At 48.3% G+C, this 25,283-nt stretch overlaps 1 protein-coding gene across 4 annotated transcripts; it reads left to right on the forward strand.

Annotated features, from left to right (window-relative positions):
- The first annotated feature begins 682 nt into the window (after positions 1 to 682).
- Positions 683 to 21,643, forward strand: LOC132422961 (butyrophilin-like protein 9). Of its 4 annotated transcripts, XM_060008167.1 has the most exons (12): positions 683 to 726; positions 3,061 to 3,118; positions 8,016 to 8,221; positions 9,872 to 10,217; positions 11,604 to 11,885; positions 14,386 to 14,514; positions 14,697 to 14,729; positions 15,043 to 15,063; positions 16,513 to 16,533; positions 16,764 to 16,790; positions 19,410 to 19,436; positions 20,344 to 21,643. In XM_060008167.1, exons 3-12 carry the CDS (start codon positions 8,042 to 8,044, stop codon positions 20,967 to 20,969), a joined length of 1,692 nt encoding a protein of 563 aa, XP_059864150.1. In that variant the 5' UTR covers positions 683 to 726; positions 3,061 to 3,118; positions 8,016 to 8,041; the 3' UTR covers positions 20,970 to 21,643. The 4 variants fall into 4 exon arrangements, with proteins under 4 accessions (XP_059864150.1, XP_059864149.1, XP_059864152.1 ...); XM_060008166.1 differs by lacking the exon at positions 683 to 726 and having other exon boundaries at positions 2,947 to 3,118; XM_060008169.1 differs by lacking the exon at positions 683 to 726 and having other exon boundaries at positions 2,947 to 3,118; positions 8,016 to 8,150; positions 9,870 to 10,217.
- The last annotated feature ends 3,640 nt before the right edge of the window (positions 21,644 to 25,283 follow it).

A 25,283-nucleotide genomic window follows, 5' to 3' on the forward strand; every position in this document is an offset into this window, starting at 1 on the left:
GGGATGTGGTGTCATGGAAACTCTGCCTTCCTGTTACACTGGTGGAGTCACTCACACACTTTGCCGCTTGATTCTGGATTGTGCAATGAGGGGCTTGGGAGTATCTCTAAGGTATTCTGTCTCCTACACGCTGTGGAGGAACTTACCTCTAATTTTAGTCTCTTTGTTCCCTCCTCCATTTTCCTTCCTGGGGTCTGCTCAGGAGTTGGTGTGTTGTCCCAGCTGTGGGACAAACATTTTAGTAGTCACCGGAAGAGGTCAACTCTGAACGATATCCCCCTTTCCCCCCCCTCAGGCAGTTCTCAACAGGATCCGCATTCAGCTGGTGGCTTCTTTACAACCAATTTTCATTCTATATGGTTTTGCACGTTGTAAGAGGATGCTGGCTAATTCTTTATCGGAAAGGAATTCCTCTGAGGCTGGAGTGCCCAATGCTGATGCCTTTGGGCAATACTCTTCAAGTCACCCCAGAAATGCCTGCTGACCTTGGAGACTGGTGACTGGGCAGTGGAAGGGTGTGTGCAGCCCTTGCAGCCCTTTACACCTCCCAGGACCCAGCTAAAGATGAGCGCCTGCAGTTCAGAGAACAGGTAGTGTGCTTCTCCCTCTCTCTCAATGCATGTGTGTACTTCACCGTCTGTGTGACAGAAGCACAATGGTGGGTGCCCTGCCAGCTGACGGGCACAGGACTTTCAGTCTGAGTTTCTTGGAAAACAACAAAAGAAGGTATGTACTGAGGAAAGCTCAGGAGGCCACGCTTTGGGCTGGGGGAAGGTTGGTAAGAAATTAGCAAATCTGGGCTTCCCTGGTGGTGCAGTGGTTGAGAGTCCGCCTGCCGATGCAGGGAACACGGGTTCGTGCCCCAGTCCGGGAAGATCCCACATGCCGCAGAGCAGCTGGGCCCATGAGCCATGGCTGCTGAGCCTGCGCGTCCGAAGCCTGTGCTCCACAACGGGAGAGGCCACAACAGTGAGAGGCCCGCGTACCGCAAAAGAAAAAAAAAAAAAAAAGAAATTAGCAAATCTTTCTGCCCCTGAGCAGTGCAGAGCAAAAACCATCTCCCTTAATGACCGTCTCCTCTTTTGTGTATCAACTTATGCGATTAGCTAGTATCCTTCATGAGGAGGAATCGCTGCTGGTACCCAAGAATATGCCACGGGTCAAGGAGACTTGGCACTGAACACCGGGAGCCAGAATTGTAGATGAAAAGAAAATATAGTCACATAAAGACATTTGTAAATGTGGCCCCATTAGACATTTATACAAGTTCAAACTGTATGGGGCAACTTGAAGAGTGAGAAGGAGGAAGTGTGTGCACAGAGAGAGGTGGAGGAATTCATCCATGAAGACATTGGAAGAAGTTTTTAGCAGGAACTTGGGGAAAGAGATTGGCAAAGAGAAGAGGTGGGTAGGACGCCGGGTGTAAATGCATGGGGTGAAAGTGACCACCGTGCGTGCTTGACTCGTAAAGATTAGGGGCCAAGAATAAAAAGAAAGAAGGTTGGAAAAGCTAGAATGAGTATTGAGAGGTAGAGAGAGGGGTGATACAAATTTCTGCATGGACTCTGAAGATGAAGGAAAACATGTTATGTATTCTCAAACTCAGGAGAGAAGATGACTCTCCCCCAAACCTGCATCTGTGCTCACAAGCTTATCTTAAGCTGCTCTTACCGCCATTTCTTTTGCTATTTTTCCTTAGCAGAAGAGAATGATTAATTCATATACTTGAGAGTTTGGCATTACTTTTTTTTTTTTTTCCGGTACGCGGGCCTCTCACTGTTGCAGCCTCTCCCACTGCGGAGCACAGGCTCCGGACACGCAGGTTCAGCGGCCATGGCTCACGGGCCCAGCCGCTCTGCGGCATGTGGGATCTTCCCGGACCAGGGCACGAACCCGTGTCCCCTGCATTGGCAGGCGGACTCTCAACCACTGCACCACCAGGGAAGCCCTATTGTGTCAATTTTATGTTTAATCTGTCCCTGAGCACCCCTCTGTCTCCCCAGCCCCAGGGACCTGAGCTCACCATCTGAGCTCACCACTTAGCCCCCTTTGCTGTCCTGGGATGTGTCTGTGCATGCATAAGCCTGGGATGCATGCACCAGCCTGCCTGAATATGAAGCATGACCTTCAAATTGGTGCCCCAAAGCTCACTGTTTTCACCTCCATCCACTAACCCAGAACCCTAGCACTTGCACAGACCCCTCCCCAAACAGGCATTTCTGGGAGTCTTCCATGTGCTTGAGTTACCCCGTGTCACAGATCTGACTTGTCCCCTAGGAAGGATGTCAGTGTCGGGGTACAGCCAGGTGGCTGGCACCTTGGTCCACTGTGCTTCTCTCCCACTAATACCAAAGTTGCACAGTGGCATATGGCAAAATGAGGTGAGGTGAGGTAGTCGTTGCTTCTTATTTTTTGATTTCCACTCCATTAGAGAAATCCCAGTACAGCACCCCACTGTATTTCCAAGCTGTATGTGAACAGCTCTTGCAGGTTTTACTTATGGCAAAGTTACCGGGTTATTTTTCTTACTGTCCTTACCCTGCAGAGGAGGGTATAGCTGGGTAAGAGTTGAACACCAGACCTTTCCTAACCCTTAGTTAGTGGATATTCCTGTCCTGTCTCTGTATCTTTTGCTATGATGGTGAAGAGAGAGGGGCTAGCCAGGCATGGCCATCCTGCCTCCCTGGAGCCCCAGATATCCCGGGCAGCCAGCTGGAGCGATTTTTCCCTGCTCTGAGCCTCTGTAGTTTGCAGTCTCTACAAATCTCCCAGATAGATACCTTTCCCCTCCTTCTAAGACCTTGGAGGGACACTTTCCATGGAAATTCAATTCCTGGTTTTCCTCACACAGGCAGGATGTGACAGAGACTTCCTCGTTTTGTTCTATCTATCTTGGTTTTTATAGCAAAGGGCAGAGCAAGCAGCGTTGTGTCTTAAGGTGGAAGGTGGGTGGGTAATTTTGTCAAAGATGAGCTGGTTCCCCTCAGCTGAACTGCCAGCCCATGTCTAGGAGACCTTAGCATCTGGAATCTGAATACTTCACAACTGTCTGCCTTGCAGGGAAATTGAGATCACCCGATTGATCTGCCATTTTGGACCCTTCGCTGCTACTTGCCAGGTATGTGCCTCATTCTCAATGCCTGTCGAACCCTCCACCTTTCAGAAATGGGAGGCAGAAATGAGGGCTTAGGAGAGAGCGCAAGGTGGGTTGGCACCATCTTATCAGCTGAACCTGGCTGCAGGATAGGGATGTCAGTGTGACCAAGGGGAGATGCCCATTTAGGCAGCCCCACTTGAAGAGGAAGGATTCTGACACATCCCATTTCCCCCTCAAGCCATGCGAAGCCTCAAAGAGGGTCCCTCCTTGGGACAGTTCATCTCCTGTAGAGACAAGGGGTGGAAACCCTCTTGTGGACCTATTGAAATAAAAACCAAAGCAAGCCAGTGAGCATTAATTGACAGCTTGTGAAAGGCAGAGCATTGCAGCAGGTGCTAGAAGGGGAGCGGGGTGCAAGAGTGCAAAAGCCCTATGCCTGGGGGCTCGTAGCTTAGGATACAGAGAACGGGAGAAGGGCAAAGCACACGCAGCCCAAGCTTACAAATTAGCAAAAGCAGAATATAATCATCTTTAAACGGGCTTCCCTGGTGGCGCAGTGGTTGAGAGTCCGCCTGCCGATGCAGGGGACACAGGTTCGTGCCCCGGTCTGGGAAGATCCCACATGCCGCGGAGCGCGTCAGGAGCCTGTGCTTCGCAACGGGAGAGGCCACAACAGTGAGAGGCCCGCGTACAGCAAAAAAAAAAGAAAAAAATCTTTAAAGAGAAATTCAAGAGCTGAAGGACTGGAAATCAGGGGAACATAAATGTTGTTTAGGAATTGGGGATGCAGGAGGAGAAAACTGGAATGGGGTTGGAGTGAGGCTAGGCAAAAAATGAGAAGGAAAGAAGAAGGAAGAGGAAAGATAGGCTTGGGTGGAAGGTAGCCGCGTTTCAGCAGCATTTCTTTGGCGTAGGTGTGCACGACCTTTATTCCTCCTTGCGTCTTCAGAGGCTCCCTGGAGAGCAGGGAGCATGTACCCCACCAGCAAAGCTTAGCTCCAGCCTGAGACCCCCTTTCTGGCTGTGCTTCCCCTCACTGGGTCCTCTCTCTTCCCCAAATATGCAACGTGGCCAGTCTCAACTTTCCCCAGCAAAACCTCCCCATTCTTTTTCTTTTCAGAAAAAGAATCTGAAATCTATTTACACTGTGATGCGAATAGCTGAAATCAGAAAGTGTTTCCCTTCAGAGGGGTAAGGATCAGAGACTTTCAACTGCAAAGGGAGGTTGGAAAAGGCAAACTTCAGGTAGCAACTGGAGAGTAGGGTGCTCTTTAGATCAGGAAGGGGCATTCAGCCCTTCTGAAGTCCCTTCCAGAATTTGCCAGACTGTCTCCCTCCTATTAAAGTCTTTAAAGTCAGGTCCTTGAGCGTTGGAAGGAAAGGTGCCACAAGGCATTACCTCCTGCTAGAGAAGATGCTGTTGATAAGGTCTAAGGGAAACTCCAGTTTTAAGTTGTTTTATCAGAAGTGGATTTTTAAATTTTTGTGCATTTGTTGGTTGGTTAGTCTTGTGGCTGACATATGGGGACTCAAGCCACTTCTTCAGTGCATGTGAGATGCTGTCAGGGTGAGCACTGCAGTCTGTGACCAGGCGATTCCTAACGGGGGTCACAGTTTGGGGGACAGGAAAACTGAGGGTTCACCCAACTTTGACACACGACAGCTGGTGAGGAACCTGTATCAAGAGAAGGGCAGAGCTTGGGAGGAACTCCCACTCCACCACCTTCTAGCCGTGTGTGCAGGGCAAGTCACTTGGCCTCCCTGCACCTCAGTTTCCTTGCCTGTAATTTGGTCCTATAATAATGGTGATAATACGTGTGATATAGGTAAGTACTTGGTAGATAGTGAGCGCTCGATTTATATTAGTTTTTATTACTGTGGGCACATGCATGTGTATATGTGTGTTTATGACCTCTTCCCCCTGCAACCTCAGTGACTGAAATCCCATGAATGTATCACAGCAGAGAACTGCCGTCCTGATAGTAATTCCAGTGTCTGGAACATACTGACTGACAGGTGGCAGCCTCCCCCTGCCTGGGAATATTGGAGCACGTGCTCCTGCTGTGGGGTGCCCCTGCCCCCTGCTGTGGGCCTGTCTAATGCCCCATTGCTGCCTTGGGAAGGACTCAGGTTAGCACCCAGCACAAGTATTGACCAATTCCTCAGAGTCTGGCCGATCCAGATGGATCCAGAAACACTCTCTGAGCCCCTCTTGTTTGGGAAGGCATTAGCTGGTGCTGATATACCCTCGTGGCTTCACCCCATGGGGCTTTATGTCCTTTGCTGCCAGTTCTAGGCCTGTCACAGACATATTCCTGCCATCAGCCAAAAGGGCCAGAGGCTGGACTGTCCAGCCTGAGCCTGGACCCTGGCCCAAGGTCTCTGTTCTGCTGGTTATTGTGTGAATAATGATTCCAGTAGCTGCTGGCTCTCAGCCAGGCACACTTCAGAGGGGACTCCTATCTCCTCCCTGAGGGGTCCCTTCTGAAACATGAATGGAGCCCCCCCAGCTTGCCCCTCTGTCTTCCCACCTGCGTGTGGAAGGGCAGGGCCCGCAGACCCTGGCCCACTCGACTCATAGGCCATTGCCCCTCCCTCCTGCTGTAGTCATGTCAGCCAGTGTCCTTCCAGCACAGAGGTCAGTCAGGGAGCCTCCCTTCCATTAACTCACCTGCACACCTCCTTAGACTAGTCTTCTGCTGCACGACCAGCAGCTTTTTAAGTCCTTCATCTACTGTAAGCTTTCTTTTTTTATTGTTAACAATTTTAGTTTAAGAATTTTGTCAATTTAGGTAAATAAATCAATTGAAAAACAGATTAAAGCAAATAAAGAAGAAAAAAATATACGACCACCTGAAGAGTTGCAGAAAAATAATTTACTAAAAGCTAATACTTTTTTCTCTCAGCTTTATGAAGTATGATTGACAAATAAAAATTGTATATATTTAAAGTATACAATGTGATATTTTGATATGTGCATTCATTGTCAAGCTAATTAACATATCCATCGTCTCACATAGCTACCTTTTTTTGTGTGGTGAGAACACTAAAAATTTATTCTTAGAAAAATTTAAGTATACCATACAGTAGTATTAATTATGATCACCATGCTGTACATTAGCTCTTTAGAACTTATTCATCTTATAACTGAAAGTTTGTACCATTTGACCAATATTGACTCCATTTCCCCCTCCCCTTCCCAGCCCCTGGTAACCAACATTCTACTCTTTTTGAGTTCAACTTTTTTTTTTTTTACTGTAAGCTTTTATATAGAGAATGGATAAACAAGGTCCTACTGTAGAGCACAGAGACCTATATTCAATATCCTATGATAAACCATAATGGAAACAAATATTAAAAAAATATATATGTGTATAACTGAATCACTTCGCTGTACAGAAGTAATTAACACAACATTGTAACTCAACTACACTTCAATAAAAAAATAAAGTCCTTCATCTACATCCCGCTAGTGAGAGTGTGGCTGGGACTCTGCAGCCACAGGACCCCAGGAACACGTGCCACCTCGCAGGTCTGTGGGAAAAGGAAAACCAAACAGTGGAGTGGGGTGGCAGACAGAGGGAGGAGGGAGACTGGGGGAGCTGGAGAGTAGAAACTGCATAGGGCTTTCTGCTCTGGGGGTGCTATGATGGCATGAAAGGAGAGGGAGGCAGCCTCTGGAAGAAGATGGAGGCAGAGAGAGGAGCTGACTTTTTTTTTTTTAATATTTATTTATTTGTTTGGCTCCAGATCTTAGTCGCTGCACGCGGGATCTTTGTTGCCGCATGCGAGATCTTCGTTAGGGGCCTGCGGAATCTTTTTAGTTGTGGCATGTGGGATCTTCTAGTTGTGGCATGAGAGAGTTTAGTGTGGCATGCAGGCGGGATATAGTTGCCTGACCAGGGATCGAACCGGGGACCCCCTGCATTGGAAGCGTGGAGTCTTAAGCACTGGACCACCAGGGAAGTCCCTGACTTTTCTTTAGAGAGCACCCATGCCACCCATAGGAGGCTTAAGCTTAACAACCCTCTGAGTTGGACTGGTTTCTTCCATTGTTTAAGCAAAGAAATTAAGGTTCAGCAAGTTCCATAATCTGTCTAAAGTCTCACAACTAAATAGAGGAGAAATGTGGAGAGGCTTATATATCTCCCAAGATGTACAGCTGCCCAGGCTCACTGGTTCTCAAGCTGTGAGGCATTACTTCAGGTCCCAAAGGGGCATCAGGAGTGAAGAGGGAACAGCCCTTGCCTGAGGCTGGGTCTCCAGTGCCCCAGATGAGGCACGGGGAGGGCTAGATGGGACGGTACCATCACTATGGTCTCAAAGATGCTACTGACTCAGTGACAGTCACCAGCTGACCTCCTGGGAGCTCCACCTGAAGCCTCAGGGATGGAAGAAGGTGTCCTAGATGTGGTTGGAGTTAAAAGGCAGCCAGGCATGCATCCTACTTTGGAAAGATTAGAACTCTGTGTTTGTTCCTCTGTTTTGTGGACCTGATGTTCCAGGTCAAAGGGAACTGGGAGCAAGGCTGGGCAGAAAGAAGGAAAATGCATCTGGGAATCCTCATAGGTTTCCCTTTGTTTGGGCAAAGTCACTAAATCCTAGCTCAGCCCCAACACAATGCATGGCTCTGTTCCTGGCTCTAAACAATGCGAAGCTCAGAAGCTGCTTCCTCTGGGACCCTTTGGCCTTGTCCTCTCTCAGCTCTGTGAGTCCAAGCAAGGCCAACAATGCCATAAGCAGTGCCGTCTGTTAAAATTAGAAGCAGCTCTCACATCTGGCCATGATTGAAAAGAAGCCAGGCACTGGAGCCTGCGAGAACCAGACAAAAAATAATTGAGGCAGTGACAGACGTCAGGCCTGATGCACGGAATTCCAGCTCTCCTGCGTCACTCCAGTACCTCTTTGCCCTTTCCAGGTGGCCCCCACTGCTGAGGAAAAGTGATGGATTTCCCAGTCTCCCTGGACTCCTGCCAGCGAGTACGTCTTCCCAGCAGTCTCTCCTTCCTCACTCACCTCCTCCTCCTGCTTCAGCCCAGGGAGATGCACTCAGGTAACCTGTCTAATCTGCAGCCCAGACAGCCAGGATGTGAGCACCTCAGCTTCTGCCCACCCCTCCTGCAGGTGATTCCAGGGCTGAGATCTTGTAGCCTGGTACCAGGCTGTGCCAGGGGCTAAAATATAAGATTTCCATCCCAGTTGTTAAACAGCCACGCCCCCAAACACCATCCAGCCCCACAGTGCTCCCCCACCATCCCTGCAGCCACCCACAACTCCACAGCTCACAAGCATGGCAGAAGGCATAGCAGCAGGGTGCCAGGAGATTCTTATTGGTCTGTGCTTAGGCTGAACCAGTTGGAAAATATTTTTAACTCCTCTCCTGCATATAAACCATAGCTTTTGAACGGCAGGGAGGATCCTAATCTTACCATCTCTCATGAAAGAAGCAACTAACAGAGAGTGTAAACCAGTTATGCAAATACAATTCCCTAATTCCCTGAGCTGGAAACCAGGGATACCAAGGTGACTAGGCACAGCCCAGATCCTCAGTCATTCAAGGGAGGGGGACAGACGTGACATACACGGCTGTCCAGCTGTGTGACCAGAGCTGCAAGAGAAATGTACCCAAGGATTTGGGAGCATAACTAAGAGACCAGTTTGTTTTTTCCAGAAAGCCACGAAGGGCCATAGAAAAGAGGTATTATTTGAGTAGAGCCTTGCAGGAGGCATATTCTCCAGGAAGATGACAGATGGAGAGTAAACTGAGGCAGGCTGTGCCCAGGAAGAGGGCCAGGCATCAGGCACGGGGGCAGGGACAGCTGGAGAGAAACTGGAGAGGGAAGCTGGTAGGGATGGTATCAGGGCTACACCCAGTGGGCAACAGGGGTTCTCAAATGGAGTGAAGAAAGGTGCCCCCATGCTATATGGGCAAAGTGAAGGATGGGAGAGATTCATAAAGGAAGAATTTAGGGTGGGATTAAGCTGAGCTTTGAAAGAAGGAAAGGAGGTGTACAGAAGCCAGAAAAATGAATGAAGTCATGCTGGGTAGAGAGGCACTGCAGCAGGAATAGCAACTCTCATGGAAATTGCAGAAAACAGGGAGTAGAGGAGCCATACAGAGACATCACTGCAGAGAACAATCAAATGAAAGATCCAGATAAATTAAAATCTTGAAAGCAGGGTTTGGCCTTAGATAGGAAAACCCATGAAACAAGGAGCCCCCCCCAGATTACTTTAATACCCTTTGTTATTACAGAAGCTGTCCATGTGCATTATACAATGTTAGAAAATCAGACAAAGCAAAAATAAGAAAACATCTATTCCCACCAGGCAGAAATTATCCCTACCAATAATTTGGTCTATTTCCCTTCAGGTCTTTTATTCTGCACATTTATGCAAATATGTCAAATTTTTAATCAAATAAGAGGATAGTGTACATATAGTTTTGAAACTTGCTTTTTTTTTTTTTTTGCCAAAGATTCCATTTAATTTAATGCCCTGGCCATATTTACATAACTGTCCCCCGAATAATATTTGCAGTTGGTAGGTTCAAACCAGCTACCAGTCCAGCACCACACATTTGTATCTGGTTGTAATGTTCCTTGTGTATTTTTTAATGCGGCACACTCAACTTTTTCATGACAATTACTTGCTCAAGCAACCGGACCGGTCATCCTGTAGAGCGTCTCACCTTTGTCATTTGAATGGTTTACTGCAAAAAATCATATTTGAGGAGTGCTGATTTGGGCCATTGTCTGGGTTCTCGTCCTAGAGGAATTCAGGGTGGTAGGCCATGGGGAACCCATTCTGGCACACGTCGGGGATGAGGTGGAATTCTCGTGCCACCTGTCGCCGTACCGGGACGCCGAGCACATGGAGATCCGCTGGTTCCGGAGCCGGACCTCTGACGTGGTGCACCTGTACCGGGAACGGCAGGAGTTCTATGGCCAGCAGATGGCGCAGTTCCAGAACAGGACCGAACTCGTCAAGGACGAGATCGCTGATGGCAGCGTGACCCTGAGGCTCCACCCCGTGGTCCCCGCCGACGAGGGTCCATACGGGTGCCGCTTCCTCTCCAGCGACTTCACTGGGGAAGCGGTCTGGGAGCTGGAGGTGGCAGGTGCGTGACCTGGTCAAGCCCCAACAGAGAGGAGAAAATGGTCCATTTGGAAACAGGTCAAGAGTAGATAGAAAAGAACAGAGAAAGGGAAAATATCTCTAATTTAAAAAAGAAGAGCATTAAAAAGAAAGATTCATTAGAAAATGAACAAAAAAATGCACACAAAAAAGATACACAAATGGCCCTGAAACATAAGAAAAGATGATTACTTTTACTCATAGTGAGAAAAAGGCAAATTAAAGCTACGGAGATACAATTTTTTTACCCATCAGATTGGCAAACATTCAATATTTGGATCACACACTTTTGGTGGAGGTGTAGGGAAGCAGGCCCCCTCCTACCTTTATTTATTTATTTATTTATTTATTTATTTATTTATTTATTTATTTATTTATTTATGGCTGCATTGGATCTTCCTTGCTGCGCGTGGGCTTTCTCTAGCTGCGGGGAGCGGGGGCTACTCTTCGTTGCGGTGCGCGGGCTTCTCATTGCGGTGGCTCCTCATTGCGGAGCGTGGGCTCTAGGCGCGCAGGCTTCAGTAGCTGTAGCACATGGGCTTCAGTAGTTGTGGCACGTAAGCTCTAGAGCACAGGCTCAGTAGTTGTGGCGCATGGGCTTAGTTGCTCCGCAGCATGTGGGATCTTCCTGGACCAGGGCTCAAACCCATGTCCCCTGAACTGGCAGGCGGATTCTTAACCACTGTGCCACCAGGGAAGTCGCCACTTTTTTTTTTTTTTTTTTTGCGGTACGTGGGCCTCTCACCGTTGTGGCCTCTCCCGTTGCGAACCACAGGCTCCGGACGCACAGGCCTAGCTGCTTCACGGCGTGTGGGATCTTCCCGGACCGGGGCACGAACCCGTGTCCCCTGCATCGGCAGGCGGACTCCCAAACACTGCGCCACCAGGGAAGCCCCTGGGGCTTTTTTGATCTACTGTTTTTTACAGTATTGATGTTTAAACCATCTTAATGTTTTGCATATTCAAAATATAAAGCTAGCTTACTTGGATAGAGAGATAAAGAAGTATATATAACAAAGCCACTTGAGTGCCAGTGGAATTCAAGAGAGAGCAAAGACAATCTATTGAAATCTGGGGTGGGACTACTCTTCATTCTACGGGGACTGTCCCTTGCATTATATGACTAAATATTAGTAGCCCTTCCCTATTTTAAAATGCCCTTCAGAGGTAGTGCTGTCCCCACACGCCACCGGTGATTTAGCCTGTCACTTATAGTCCACTGGTGGAGGGCTGCCAGCCCGCAAGCGTGTTAAGAGCAGTCACAGTCACGATGCCTTATGGTGACTGCAGATGGTGAATGGTGGCATGAACTTCGCATACAACTTCTGGGAAGGAGCCTCATCATTCCCACTCTTCCTGCCTCTCTCAGGGCTGGGCTCGGACCCTCACATCTCCCTTGAGGGCTTCAAGGAGGGAGGCATTCAGCTAAGGTGCAGCTCCAGTGGCTGGTACCCCAAGCCACAGTCTCAGTGGACAGACCATCAGGGACGATGCCTGCCTCCAGAGACTGAAGTCATCGTCAAGGATGCCCAAGGCCTGTTCAGTCTGGAAACCTCTGTGGTCGTCCAAGGGGGGGCCCACAGCAATGTGTCCTGCTCCATCCAGAACCCCCTCCTGGGCCAGAAGAAAGAGTTCGTGGTCCAGATAGCAGGTCAGTGGGTGCCAGTGCACCGTCATCTTCCTAGTCTTCAAGTTCTCCATGTCCTTTATCCCAGAGACCATCTATTGGGACACAGTGGCACTGGAGCCTGGCTGTGTATGGGGCGGGGGGGCTAAACCTGACACCTTGAAAGTCAGCCGTAATATCAGGAACCTACTGAGTGTACAACCGACACCCCAAACAGTAATTGGGGGAGGTCCCAGAAAGCCAACATTATGAACCAAAGACCAGGCCCTAAAATCCAGAAACTCTAGTTATTAGAGGGCATCATGAGAGCCCATGTGTTCCTAATTTTATCCCTCAAACAATATTTATTGATCACCCACAATGTTCCCCAAACCCTTGGCCTCAGGTCCACATTCCAGCAGGGGAAACAGATACACAAAAGAATAAATTACAGCACATGTTAGAAGATGTTACCTGAGACAGAGAAACATGAAGCAGGGAAGCAGGCTAAGGCGGGGTGGAGTGTATATATGGATTTAAAAGTGGTGGATCAGGGACAAGACCGTTAGGCACTGAGTTCAAAGGAAGACCATTATATAGGATCAAAGTTTTATCGTGAGGCACCCATTTGAAGGATTTAACGTTCATGGCTCTAATTGTTTTAAATCTTGAGGATAAACCCAACCTATGGGCCATGTTTCACATTGGTCCAAATCAATAGTGATATTACCATAACAGAAAGAAATCTCACCCTTATAAGCGATAACTTGTCCTCGGGTAAGAGGACCTGATAAGCACGGTGTGTCACGCATAGTTCACCCGAAATTTACCTGGTAATTGGGTAAGGAGTAACATCTGTGTTCGCTAATTGTCTTTATCCAAAGGAGAAATAAGATATCTCTTATCTCTATGACAAGCACATAATTACAACTTGGAGCCAGGTGCCTAAGTGAAACTCCCAGCAGACCTGAGATAGGGGTACTTTCTCCTTGATGTTTCCATTTCAAAGAGATGGCTCTAGCTCCTTAAGAAAAACATTCCTGGGTTTTAAAATTGGCAAGGGGCTTATTTAACTTTCAAAAAGATTTGTATACATCTTGAGGGGATAGAGAAAGAATTTACACATTTTCTAAAGGAAATACTCTAAGAGAAGGGAAAGGGGAATCTCCCTCCGTTTCTGCACCAGGGGAAATCCAGTTTTTAAATTTGTGTTTACCCTTGACAAAGTGTGTGGGTCACGTGGATATCTGCAAGGAGGCCATTCAGGGAGAGGCCATTCAAGTGCAAAGGTCCTGAGATGGAAATGTGTGTAGCTATCTGAGGAGCTGGAAAGATGCAGGAGAGACTGGAGATTGGAGGTCAGGGAGGCATAGGACCCTGAGCCCTTTAACCCCTAAGTCAGTGCTTCAAAAACACCTGTGGTGAAGGACCAATCCTTTGTAGCTCAATACTTTTCACCAAGACAATAAAAATGCACTGCTAGAAAAATAAAATTAAAAACTGAAAGAACGCATTATGCTAAAAGAAATAAGCCAGACACAAAAGGACAAATATTGTATGATTCTCTTTATATGAGGTACACAGAAGAGTCCATTGATAGAGAGGGAAAGTAGAATAGATGTTACCAGGGGCTGGGGGGTGTGGGGGGAATGGGGAGTCAGTGTTTAATGGGTAAAGAGTCTCCGTTTGGGAAGATGAAAAAAGTTCTGGTGGTGATGGTTGCACAACAATGTTAATATACTTGAGGCTGCTGACCTATAAGCTTAAAACGGTTAAGATAGTCAACTTTATGTTATGTATATTTTACTACGATAAAAAAATTTAAAGACCACTGAGATAAAAGCACCAATTTCTTATTATCTTCAACAGACAAAATTATTCTATTAAATTGCCGCAAGAGTTACTAAAGGGTTGCTCTCTATTTTGCATTCATTTCTTTACTGTCCAGCCACTGTCCTTGCGAACCCTGAGCCACATTCTGCCTCTGGGCAGATCCTCCCTAGGAAGCCTGGAGAGGGAAGAGAAGAACTGTCAGTCAGCTGTCAAAGCTTTGCTAACAGTTCTTCCAAAGGTGTGATGAGAAGTAGAAGCCAGGTGTTCGCAAGAAGCGGGAGATGACGTGTGGATTCGTCAGAGTGGTAGAGAGCAGTTAGTCACTGGGTTTCAGGTATCAACACCTTGGATTGTCATGCCCTTGGATGTAAAGCAAGAGTAGGAAGAAGTAGAGGAAGGTCAGGGCTGTGGTCACAGAAGTTCTAAGCTGGAGGAGCGGGCAGAGCCCATCAGCGCCTTCCTTTCGCATCCTTCAGTTTGCAGTGTTTTCCTCTGCGCTGCGCAAGTTCAGGTTCGCCGCTGGTCCTCTGACGCTACCTCTCTCTAGAGCACTGGAGATTGGTTCTCAGGCCCGTTTTACAGAGGGCTATGCTGGGGCCCAGGAAGCGTCAACCAGGCACTGGGAAGGTTTTCCGGCACGCAGTGTCTAGACTAGTCTTCTCATGTTTAGCGAAGACCAAATCGAGACAACTCCATGTGGGGTGTTTTCCAGACGTATTTTTACCCGGAACCTCTCCCTGGAAGAGAGCTTTCTTCGGGACTCTGGTGGGACCGCTGCTCGTCTTGGCTCTCCTCCCGACGCTGGCGCTGTACTTCTTTCGGAGGCAACGGAGGTCCCGAGGTACCAGGCAGGCTGGGGGCTGCCCTCCTGGAGTTGGCTTTGCCCAAGAGCAAAGTGGTGGAGGCGGCCACAGCGGGGCACTGCTGAGGGGCCATCCTGCGGAGGCAGGGCTGGCATGGGTCGTGGAAACAGGCAGGGGAGCGCGCACACTCACGTCTGCTCCCCTTTTTTCTTCCTTGCAGAAAAGCTGAAGAAGCAGGCGGAGAAGGACAAAGGTAAGCAGAGGGAAAGACGCGCTCTTCGCGCACATCCCTGACTCGCAGAAGTGGGGACGCTGGGTGAAGAAGACGCGTAGGTCGCGGGCGGGGGGGGGGGGCGGGGTTGGGAGAGGGCAGAGACGGGGGGGCGGGGGGGCGGGGGGCGGCAGAGGATTTCTTCCACTTCTCCTGCCTCGGAGCCTGCTCCTCCCTCGAGTCCAGCTCATACTGGTTCTCCAGAGCACATGGGGTCCCAAGTCTGTGCACTTTGGAGATGCAAGGCCTCAGTGATCCATGTAGATTTTCCTCTTTTCTTCGTTTCTTTCTCCAGGGAAACTCACAGAAGAGCTGGGTAAGTTCTGGGTGCCATGCCCATGGTGCTGGCTGTGGGCTAGGGGGTTAACCCCGGCACACGGTGGAAGCAGGGGTTCAGTGATTTTAGGCCCCCTTTGGAGAGCAATGGATGGCAGCGCTCTAATTCGAAATCCATCCCTCTGCGCCTCCCGCCTTTCCCCTCCGAAACCGATTTGTGTGCACCTGTCAAGGAAGCCTGACCTAAGACCCTCTGGAAAGACTCTGCCAGGCCCTCTCCTGCCAATTGTACAATTCACTTCCAATTCCACTGTAAAAGGTCTACTCCTTCTGGTTCATCTTCCTAGGATAACCTCTTTTTAATGCAAATGTCACTGGGAAGGAAGCCAGCTTTAATTTGCACCAAAGTGAAAGCAATTTATCAAATCCACTTTTCTTCCCAGGGGGACTCAGCACCTTGAAACCATGTGGGGGGAGGAGGGAAGAGTGAATCCAAAGGAAGAGGGGATAGAGGAGAGGAGAAGGCCACCATGGGTGGGGGAGGACCTTGAGAACCACCTTGTCTGCCCCAGTAAAACACCAGACAATGCAGTAAAGTTGAAGCTTGTCTTGCAGTCTACCTAGTCATGGAGGGGAAAACAAAAACAAAAAAGGCAATCAACCAAACAGCAAAAAGAGCCACAATAATTCATTAACATCATAGGCCGAATTCGTGTATATTGTTGCCTTTCCCAGTCTTACTTTTAAAAGACAAAGATTAGAGAAATCAGAGGAATGCGTTTCTAGTGGCAAAATATTAGAGTTTTGGTATCTGGCCTGGGGAAATAATTGAGTGTGATGTCCTCCTAGTTCTTTAAATAATGTACCCAGTAAGTGACCCTGAGGCTCCTGCAGGGTGTGCTCAGTGCCTGGACTTACACAGGACTTCCTCCCCAGCAAAAGCTTGTATTACAGGGCAAGTGAGCAGTAGCCTCTCCAAACCAGACCAGAACCCTTGAAAGAGGTTCCTCAGTAGCAAGACCAGTTTTCCCTTCCCAGCGCTGTGCAGATTTCTGCCTTAGAGCAAAGAATAGGATGAGGTGTAAGAATCCTGCAGATGGGCTTCCCTGGTGGCGCAGTGGTTGAGAGTCCGCCTGCCGATGCAGGGGACACGGGTTCATGCCCCGGTCCGGGAGGATCCCACATGCCGCGGAGCGGCTGGGCCCGTGAGCCATGGCCGCTGAGCCTGCGCGTCCGGAGCCTGTGCTCCGCAACGGGAGACGCCACAACAGTGAGAGGCCCGCGTACCACACACACACACACACACACACACACACACACACACACACAGAAAAAAGAATCCTGCAGATGGGTGATGCAGCATCTAGGATGGGGTCGGGGTGAGCAGTGGTTTAAGACTAAGAAACCTCTTCCCAGTGGCCTAACTGCCTCGGGAAGGTGGTTCCACTCATCCAAAGGCTGATGTTTTCTCTGTGTGTTCTGCTTACAGGGAAACTTCAAGTGGAGCTGGGTAAGTGACCCCCCCTTAGAACTATTTCTTGTCCACCTTGTAGCATGTGGGTATCCGTGTATGTTCGTCTTATCTCCCAGCCAGGTATGATGGCCAAGCTGGAACTCCGCTGGCTGTGTGGGTGGCAGGAGAAAGGGGAGAGGCGCAGGGGTGGGTGCAAAATTTGACGTGTGAACAAGGAAGCTGCAGGGACCGGCTGTTCTAATTCTGTTTTTCCTTGGCTACTTCAGACTGGAGAAGGGCTGAAGGCCAGGCTGGTGAGTGAAGCCCGTTTTCCTCCCACTGTCCACGTCACATCTCAGCATCCCAGTCACCTGCTCTGACTAACCAACTATGCTTCATTCTGGTTTATTCCATAGCTACACACATGTACTAATCTATGTTGCTTGGCATAGGTTATATTTGAGTTTTACTTTTATAGTTATTTTTATATTGTTCTGAAGTGTAAGCGTACGGTAAATCATTGGTGCCAATCCTGGTTGCACATCAGAATCACCTAGCTTCCTGGTGTCCCCCCTCAAAGACCCTCACTCCTGGTGAGAGTTACCTTATATGTAAATAGAAGGCATGTTACCTTATATGTAATTATTTCTCCCTGTACCTTCCTCCATTCCCCCCATAAAACAAACAGTCTAATGTGTATCTTTATTTTGTATGTATTCTTGCAAGAGGTGAATTTCTGTTTTGTGCGGTGCACTTCAGTTTCTGTAAAGACATTTACAGTCTCGTGCTGTTCCCTGCTTATCTCACTCATTGCTGTGTTTTACTATCCACCCCTGCTGCCACATGTAAATCTAGTCTGTATCTCCTTGCTGCTGAGCACTCCCTTTGAGCTGGCCACCCTCCTGGAGTAGACATCCAGCCTGCTTCTAACTCTATACCACCACAAACAAGGCTGAATAAATATCTGAACACGTGTTGCCTTCTGGCTCTGTGTGGAGATTTCTCTGGGATGTGTACCCCCGCGGGGAACTGCTGGCCCGTGGGGGATGTGTCACTAAGTGGGATGGAAGGATGTCCTGCAGCAGCACCATCATCCTTCACGCAGTGCGTGGAGGCTCCTTGTGCCCACATCCCGTGTGAGCCGGCTTTCTAAGTTTACCAGTCAACGGGGACAAGTAATTGTTCTTTCGGTTTGCACTCCTCTGCACACTAAGAAGCTTGAGCATCTCTTTATATGCCAGCTGGCTTTTTGTGCTTCCTCTTCTGAAAATTAGCAGTTCCTGTCCTTTGCCTGTTTTCCATATGGCATTGCTATCTTTTTCTTGTTGATTTCACAAGACAGGGCTGGTGTCAGTGCTGGGGAATGGAGCCTTTTGGTTTGCAGGCATCCTTCATGCGATATTATTATTATTGTAGAATATGATATATACACATAGGATATTAATCCCTCATTGTTATTATACATTGTGAATTCCTTCTTCTCTTCCGTCACCTGCTATTAGCTTTGTCCAATGGTGCCCCTTATTGAAAAGAAATAACCAGTTTTTTTGTTTTGTTTTGTTTTGTTTTTTTTGCGGTACGCGGGCCTCTCACTTCTGTGGCCCCTCCCGTTGCGGAGCACAAGCTCCGGACGCGCAGGCTCAGCGGCCATGACTCACGGGCCCAGCCGCTCCGCGGTATGTGGGATTCTCCCGGACCGCGGCACGAACCCGCGTCCCCTGCATCGGCAGGCGGACTCTCAACCACTGCGCCACCAGGGAAGCCCCGAAATAACCAATTTTGATAAAAGCGAATGCATCACATTTTTACCTTAATGGCTTGTGTTTCTGAAGTTTTGTTGAAGATCTTCTTTACATTTAGGTCACAAAGACAGTCTCTTAACATTTTCTTCTACTCACTGTATATGTGTTATGTGCAGGTTTTTAATCCATCTGAAATTCACCATTTTATGTGGTGTTAGACAAGAACCCAGCAATTTTTCTCCGAATAAGGTGTCAGTTTTCCCAATCCCACCTACGACACCATCCACGATTTCCCCGTTGATTGGGGTATCACCTTTAGTGCATATTCAGTTCCCAGGTCTTCATGGGTCTGTCTTTTGGTCACATATTACTTTGGCCTTTAAAGTACCTGAAAGCGCAAGTCCTCCTCCATTTCCCCTTCCTTTTTAAAGTTAATGGACCTTTTTAAAATATAAATTTTAGGATGAATTTATGAAGTTTCTAAAAAAATCCAAAAGTAGTTTTATATGGGATTGCTTTGAATTTATAGATAAATTTAGGGAGAATTGACACCTTTGTCGAATTAAGTTATTCTATGCAAAAGCTCTATATTTTTAAAGATCTACTGGTTATTCTGATGCAAAATCAGGGTTGCAGGGCCTTGCTGTAAATTTATGGAGCTCTGAAAATGTCTTCTATTGCTTTTGCATTTTGTGACTTTGGTGCTCTCTTTGTTGTAAAATAGAACAAGATAAAACAAAACAGAAATCCACACAGAATGGCTCATGTTAAGAAAGAGGGCAAGACAGGGTGTCCAGAGGATGTCTTAGGACAGGAGCCAAGCTCAGCTGGGCCTCCTGGAGACTAAGCCAGTCAGAGATTGAGGCTTCATTTCCATCCTTTAAGGTATCCCAGTTGCTTGTATTGGTTCCCTTTGCCCACATACTCTGTCATCCCACTGTTCCCAGCACAACTTCAGCCTGTGCACAGCTTTGGTACGAGCCAGCACTGACACCAGCCCCCTACCCAATCCCAAATTCCCGGGAACATGCCGTGGTGGACCCAGGCCAGTCTGGATCCAAGCCAGCTATCATGGTGGGAACGAGGTTACTTAGTTTGTAGGCGTCCCTTTTGCATTTTGAGCCGCCCTCAAGGTTCTAGGGTTACTGACGCAGATCTCTGAGCTTCTTTTTCCTCTCTGTTTGGTTTCAGAGTGGAGAGCAGCCCAACAACATGCAGGTAACTGAAGCCAAGGAACTGTGCCTTGTGAATTAGGTTGGCTGGATCTTAAGTAGAAGGGAGGTATCCAGAACTGAGATTAGAGGAAGGGTCTGTCCAGGAGCCAAGTATGGGCCCCACATACAGACACAAAAGCTCACTTATAAAACACATAATATGACACATATGCCTGCACACATACATGCTCACATGCATTAATGTGATTGCACTCACACGTGCACACGTTTGTGTGCACACACATGCTCCCACACGCACCTAGCTTTCTGGGTTTTACTAGATTTGTTTCCAACTGGCAGAAAGGTTGCTACTAGGGCCTCTTTGCAGGAGAGAATACAGAGTTTGTAAGGAACCTCCCACATCATCCGACAGAGGGTTCCTATCCATCAAATGGGTGTGGTTTTTTGGGGGGGGATGGGGTGTTGGAGTGCAGGGTACTGGACTAGATGATCTCAGAGGTCCCCTACAGTTTTAAAATCCTAAAATTGCTGTAAAAGAGTCCCAGAGCTCACTAGTGATTTCATGGTTACACAGGGTGGTGAGAGCAGCCGGGACAGAATCAGCCCTAAGCTCCTTCCGGTTGATCAGGTCTTGGGGAAAGTGAGCCCACCTCTATCCCCACAAACCTACCTCATTTGCTCTCTCTGCTCTGCATGGCACCATGGAATTCAAGAACCTTCCGGTTCAGGAAAGAAATGGGATTCCTCTAATCACTTTCAAAAATTAGGAAGCGACTTTCATGCCCCTTCAGTACCAGGGTGGTGGGAAGGGGGTTGCAGGAGAGGGAGTGACTATTCCACTGATTGGTCCATCAGGAGAGCCAGAGGGTTTGCCTGTCGGGGGAGGGGACAGGCGTGGGAGTAGGGGCAGAACCGTCCTTCACCTGCACTAAACATATGCCTCTGCGCAGTGGATGTGACCCTGGATCCTGGCTCCGCCCACCCCAGCCTGGAGGTCTCCGAGGATGGCAAGAGCGTGTCCTCCCGCAGGATGGCGCCAGGCTCAGCGGCCGGTGACCCCCAGCGGTTCTCCGAGCAGATGTGCGTTCTAAGCCGGGAGCGCTTCTCCACGGGCAGCCACTACTGGGAGGTGCACGTGGGCCGCCGCAGCCGCTGGTTCCTAGGTGCGTGCCTGGCAGAGGTGCCGCGCGCAGGGCAGGCGCGCCTGAGCCCGGCGGGTGGCTACTGGGTGATGGGGCTGTGGAACGGCTGCGAGTACTTCGTGCTGGACCCGCACCGCATCGCGCTCACCATGCGCGTGCCACCCCGGTGCGTGGGCATCTTTCTGGACTGCGAGGCGGGAAAGCTGTCCTTCTTCAATGTATCCAATGGCTCCCACATCTTCACCTTCACGGACACCTTCTCTGGGGCACTCTGCGCGTATTTCAGGCCTAGAGCCCATGACGGCAGCGAACACCCAGATCCACTTACCATCCGCCCATTGCCAGTTAGAGAGAAACGCGTCCCCGAAGAGGAGGACAGTGACACCTGGTTACAACCCTATGAGCCCTCGGACCCCGCCCTGGCCATGTGGTGAGGCGCCCTCGTGGCCACAGGACTGGGTCCTGGGCGGCTTCCTGGATACCCAGTCAGTGCTTTGCTCTCCCGCTTCCTCTAGACGGAACAAACACACCGACCCCAGTGTATGAACCAAAACGCCAGCAAAGGCTTAAAAGGCTCAGTATAGCCGAAATAGGAAAAAGCGAGACCTTTGCCCATGTATCAATAGATGTGTATGTGTACATGTAAGAATATGATTTTCTTTGAAAAAAAAAAGGCAATTCCAAAGCTTATTTGTGTGTGTTGTAGGTTTGAGCTGATGAGTAGAAATATATTCATGTTGCTGCTAGTCAGGGTGTTCACTGTGGAAGACATGAAAGAAACTGGAATGGGGGAAAAAGAGGAGAAACTTCACTGGATAAAATTAGAGGTATCAGTTAACTTGTGTATTTTAATAGTTTTGTATATATTTTCTAGCTCTAGAATGATCTAGAAACAAGGACACTTCATAAACAATGAGTTCACTTAGGGCTCAGATCCTAGTTTTCACTGTCAATTCCCACTAAAATGAACTTGGAGAAATGGTGGGTTCCAGGGCTGGAGCAGAGAAAGTACAGGTGAATCTGGAACAACTTTTGCTGTAATGTACAAATATGCTCAAAAACTGACGGGGGGCTTCCCTGGTGGCACAGTGGTTAAGAATCCACCTGCCAATGCAGGGGACACAGTTTCAAGCCCTGGTCCGGGAAGATCCCACATGTTGCGGAGCAACTAAGCTCGTGTGCCACAACTACTGAGCCTGTGCTCTAGAGCCTGCGAGCCACAACTACTTAGCCTGCATGCCTAGAGCCCGTGCTCCGCAACAAGAGAAGCCACCGCAACGAGAAGCCCGCGCACTGCAACAAAGAGTAGACCCCACTCACCGCAACTAGAGAAAGCCCACGCACAGCACCGAAGACCCATTGCAGCCAAAAATAAATAAATAATTTTTTTAAAAATGTCAAAAAGCTGATGGGAACATAACAAAAAGACATAGGAGCTAGGTCGAAGGGGCTCCACTGACCAATCATGGGACAATTTGAACATTAAAATGAATAATGACAAGAATCGGTCAACAAGGAGTTGATCAAAGAAAAAAAATTCACTAAGTGTGCTGTCTCTTCAGCCAGAGAAAAGAAATACAAAAACAACAACAGACGAAAAACAGAAGCGAAAGGAGAGAATGAAAGAATAATTGTGAACTCATGGCTTTTACGATGTAATAGATGAAACACACATATGATACATAGATGGATAGATAGATTAGATAGATAGATGATAGATAGGTAGTGTGTGCACATACATATAGTTCCTAGCTCTGTCTGCTTTGAGGGCTTAGAAACAGTAACACCCCTGTACCATTGAGCACACCTTGCACCCAGAACTTAGTTTTTAGTACTATTTACCACTGAAAGGAACTAAGGCTCCTTGGAGAAATGGTGGACTCCAGGGCTGGGGCAGGGAAAATGTAAGAAGGGTGTGATGTTCTGATTTATACTAGGAAATATTTATTTGGTCGTCAACCTAGATTTTATTTTTTTTAATTTTTTTTGCGTTACGCAGGCCTCTCACTGTTGTGGCCTCTCCCGTTGTGGAGCACAGGCTCCAGACGCGCAGGCCCAGCGGCCATGGCTCACGGGCCCAGCCGCTACACGGCACGTGGGATCTTCCCGGACCGGGGCACGAACCGGCATCCCCTGCATCGGCAGGCGGACTCCCAACCACTAAGCCAGCAGGGAAGCCCTGTAGCATTTTTTGACTCGCACTGTGGCTGATTTCAAGCCGCTGATGTGACTTTTTTGGTGAAGTTGAGAAGAGATGCCCTCGATCAGCTCTCATGAGACACCAGCTCCAGCCCATCACTGAGTTTATACAATTTCACGTAAGGCATTTGGTCACCTCCTGTGGTTTCTCTAACAAATCAAACATTTTTGAGCTTATGAAAATATGCTCGGCCACCTGTTATAATACAATTATAGCCTTATTTACATACCATGAATGATATTCAGAGAAAGGAAGTTTTTAAAAAAAATTTATTTATTTTTATATTTATTTTTGGCTGCGTTGGGTCTTCGTTTCTGTGCGAGGGCTTTCTCTAGTTGCGGCAAGCGGGGGCCACTCTTCATCGCGGTGCGCGGGCCTCTTCACTATCACGGCCTCTCTTGTTGCAGAGCACAGGCTCCAGACGCGCAGGCTCAGCAGTTGTGGCTCAGGAGCCCAGTTGCTCCGCGGCATGTGGGATCTTCCCAGACCAGGGCTTGAACCCATGTCCCCTGCATTAGCAGGCAGATTCTCAACCACCGTGCCACCAGGGAAGCCCGGAGGTTTTATTTTCTATAATCATTTACATTAGTGTGCATATAGTTTGAAGTCCTCACAGGTGTTTTGTGATAACATTAAAAATATGTTCCTTGACCATATGCAATCATTATCTATTGCTTTAAGAGTTTTGCGTATGAAAACATTTGGGTATATAGCTGGTACAAAAGGCAACATTAAAGATCTTAGACATTCAGCTACATGTTCTGTGACCCATAAAGGCCATGCTGGAGGCCACCTAGGAGGCTGGAACATTCAGAATCCACACCCATCTCTTTCCAGCCCACACCCAGTGACCCTCTGGCAAGTTTCTAAAACTAGGACATGGTATATTCAGTTCTGCCCACTGTTCCCATTTTCCATGCAGCTATCCTGCAAACCTGGGAAAGGGTGAACACAGCATCTATGTATGGACCCCAATCCAGTGTACAAAACACACTTATGATATGAGGCTTTCCCTGCTTGAGGCAGCCTTTGTGATGGTTAACTCACCAAAACTGGCAGAGCTGAGAGGGCAGCTAGACTGTGACAACAGCATGCAAGTCAAGTTATCATTGGCTCCATAGAAATCTTACACGAAAAGACAAAGATTCCCATGGATTGGGCGCATTTTTGGTGGGCTTATAAATTGGTAGAGCCATTTCAAGGTCAATTTCGGTAACGTGTACTGATTTCTAAACATGAACGTCCTCTGACCAAGAATTCCACATCCAGAAATCTGTTCTACAGAAATATTCACACCAATACCTAAAGATACAAGAGGATGCTCACAGAAGCAGTGTGAAAGCAGGTGTCTGGAACTACCTACTTGCTACTAGGAGAACAGATATATATGGTTTATTCATACTAGGGGGTACTACGGCACTATAAATTTTTACGGTGCACGTACATTTTTACAGGGAGCATATATTGCTTCTGTTTAAAATTTAAAAAGTAAGCTGATGATTCTTTTCCTTCTGCCTCATCTCAATGGGAAAAAAATCACAAGAAAATCTTTTTTAAATGTATAATCGAATTGATCTGATTGAACACTCTTAACAGCACAGGGTAGTAACATGACATGTTGTCATGTCTGTTATAGTTTTCAAATCACTGCCTTTGATTTCCTCTGTGGAATCCTTCCTTATTGTCCCTCAATAGCATCTTGAACAAAGCATATCGTGTTCATACAACTTTGATTATACTGTTCAGTTTGCAAACTCTGACCTTGTATCCAATTCTTTTTTTGTGTGTGTGGTACGCGGGCCTCTCACTGTTGTGGCCTCTCCCGTTACGGAGCACAGGCTCCGGATGCGCAGGCCCAGCGGCCATGGCTCACGGGCCCAGCCGCTCTGCGGCATGTGGGATCTTCCCGGACCGAGGCACGAACCCGTGTCCCCTGCATCGGCAGGCGGACTCTCAACCACTGCGCCACCAGGGAAGCCCCCTTGTATCCAATTCTGATCCCAGCAGGTCGGGGGCCTGCTGTGGGGAGGGGGCCATTCTGCCTCCGGAAACTTCCTCTTGATCCCTCTCACAGGCTCTTGCTGTTCCTTCAGCGATGAGGCAATAACGGGAGATGAGAGAATTGGTGCAGCCACAGCCTCCCCAGATCCTCCCTATTCCTCAGTTCCCTCAGCTTTGGCCGAACCCCTAATCTCTGCTCCATCCTGCTCCTGCCAGGACAGCCCAATGCTCCTCTGATCCTGGATTCCCTCACCTGCAGACAGCACGCTTGAGAAGGATGCAGCAAAGTGGTTCAATTTGGCTAGCTTCCCAGATGTTCTTTTGACCCATGGGAAACTCACATGTGTGTGCATACTGAGTGCAGGCTGGCCATGCTCTCTTCAAGGACCACATCCCCCAGTTTCCTCTTCCTCTGGGTAGATCAACAATCCTATCAAACAAGATGACAAGCTCTTCCTGCAGGCATCATCGAAAATTACATGATTCTTTGAGAGTTGGCTTAGGGGAGTCGCAAGTGACTCCACCCCCAGGGAGAGGAATTACCTCT

Source organism: Delphinus delphis, chromosome 3 (genome assembly GCF_949987515.2).
Source record: "Delphinus delphis chromosome 3, mDelDel1.2, whole genome shotgun sequence".
Classification (NCBI taxonomy): domain Eukaryota; kingdom Metazoa; phylum Chordata; class Mammalia; order Artiodactyla; family Delphinidae; genus Delphinus; species Delphinus delphis.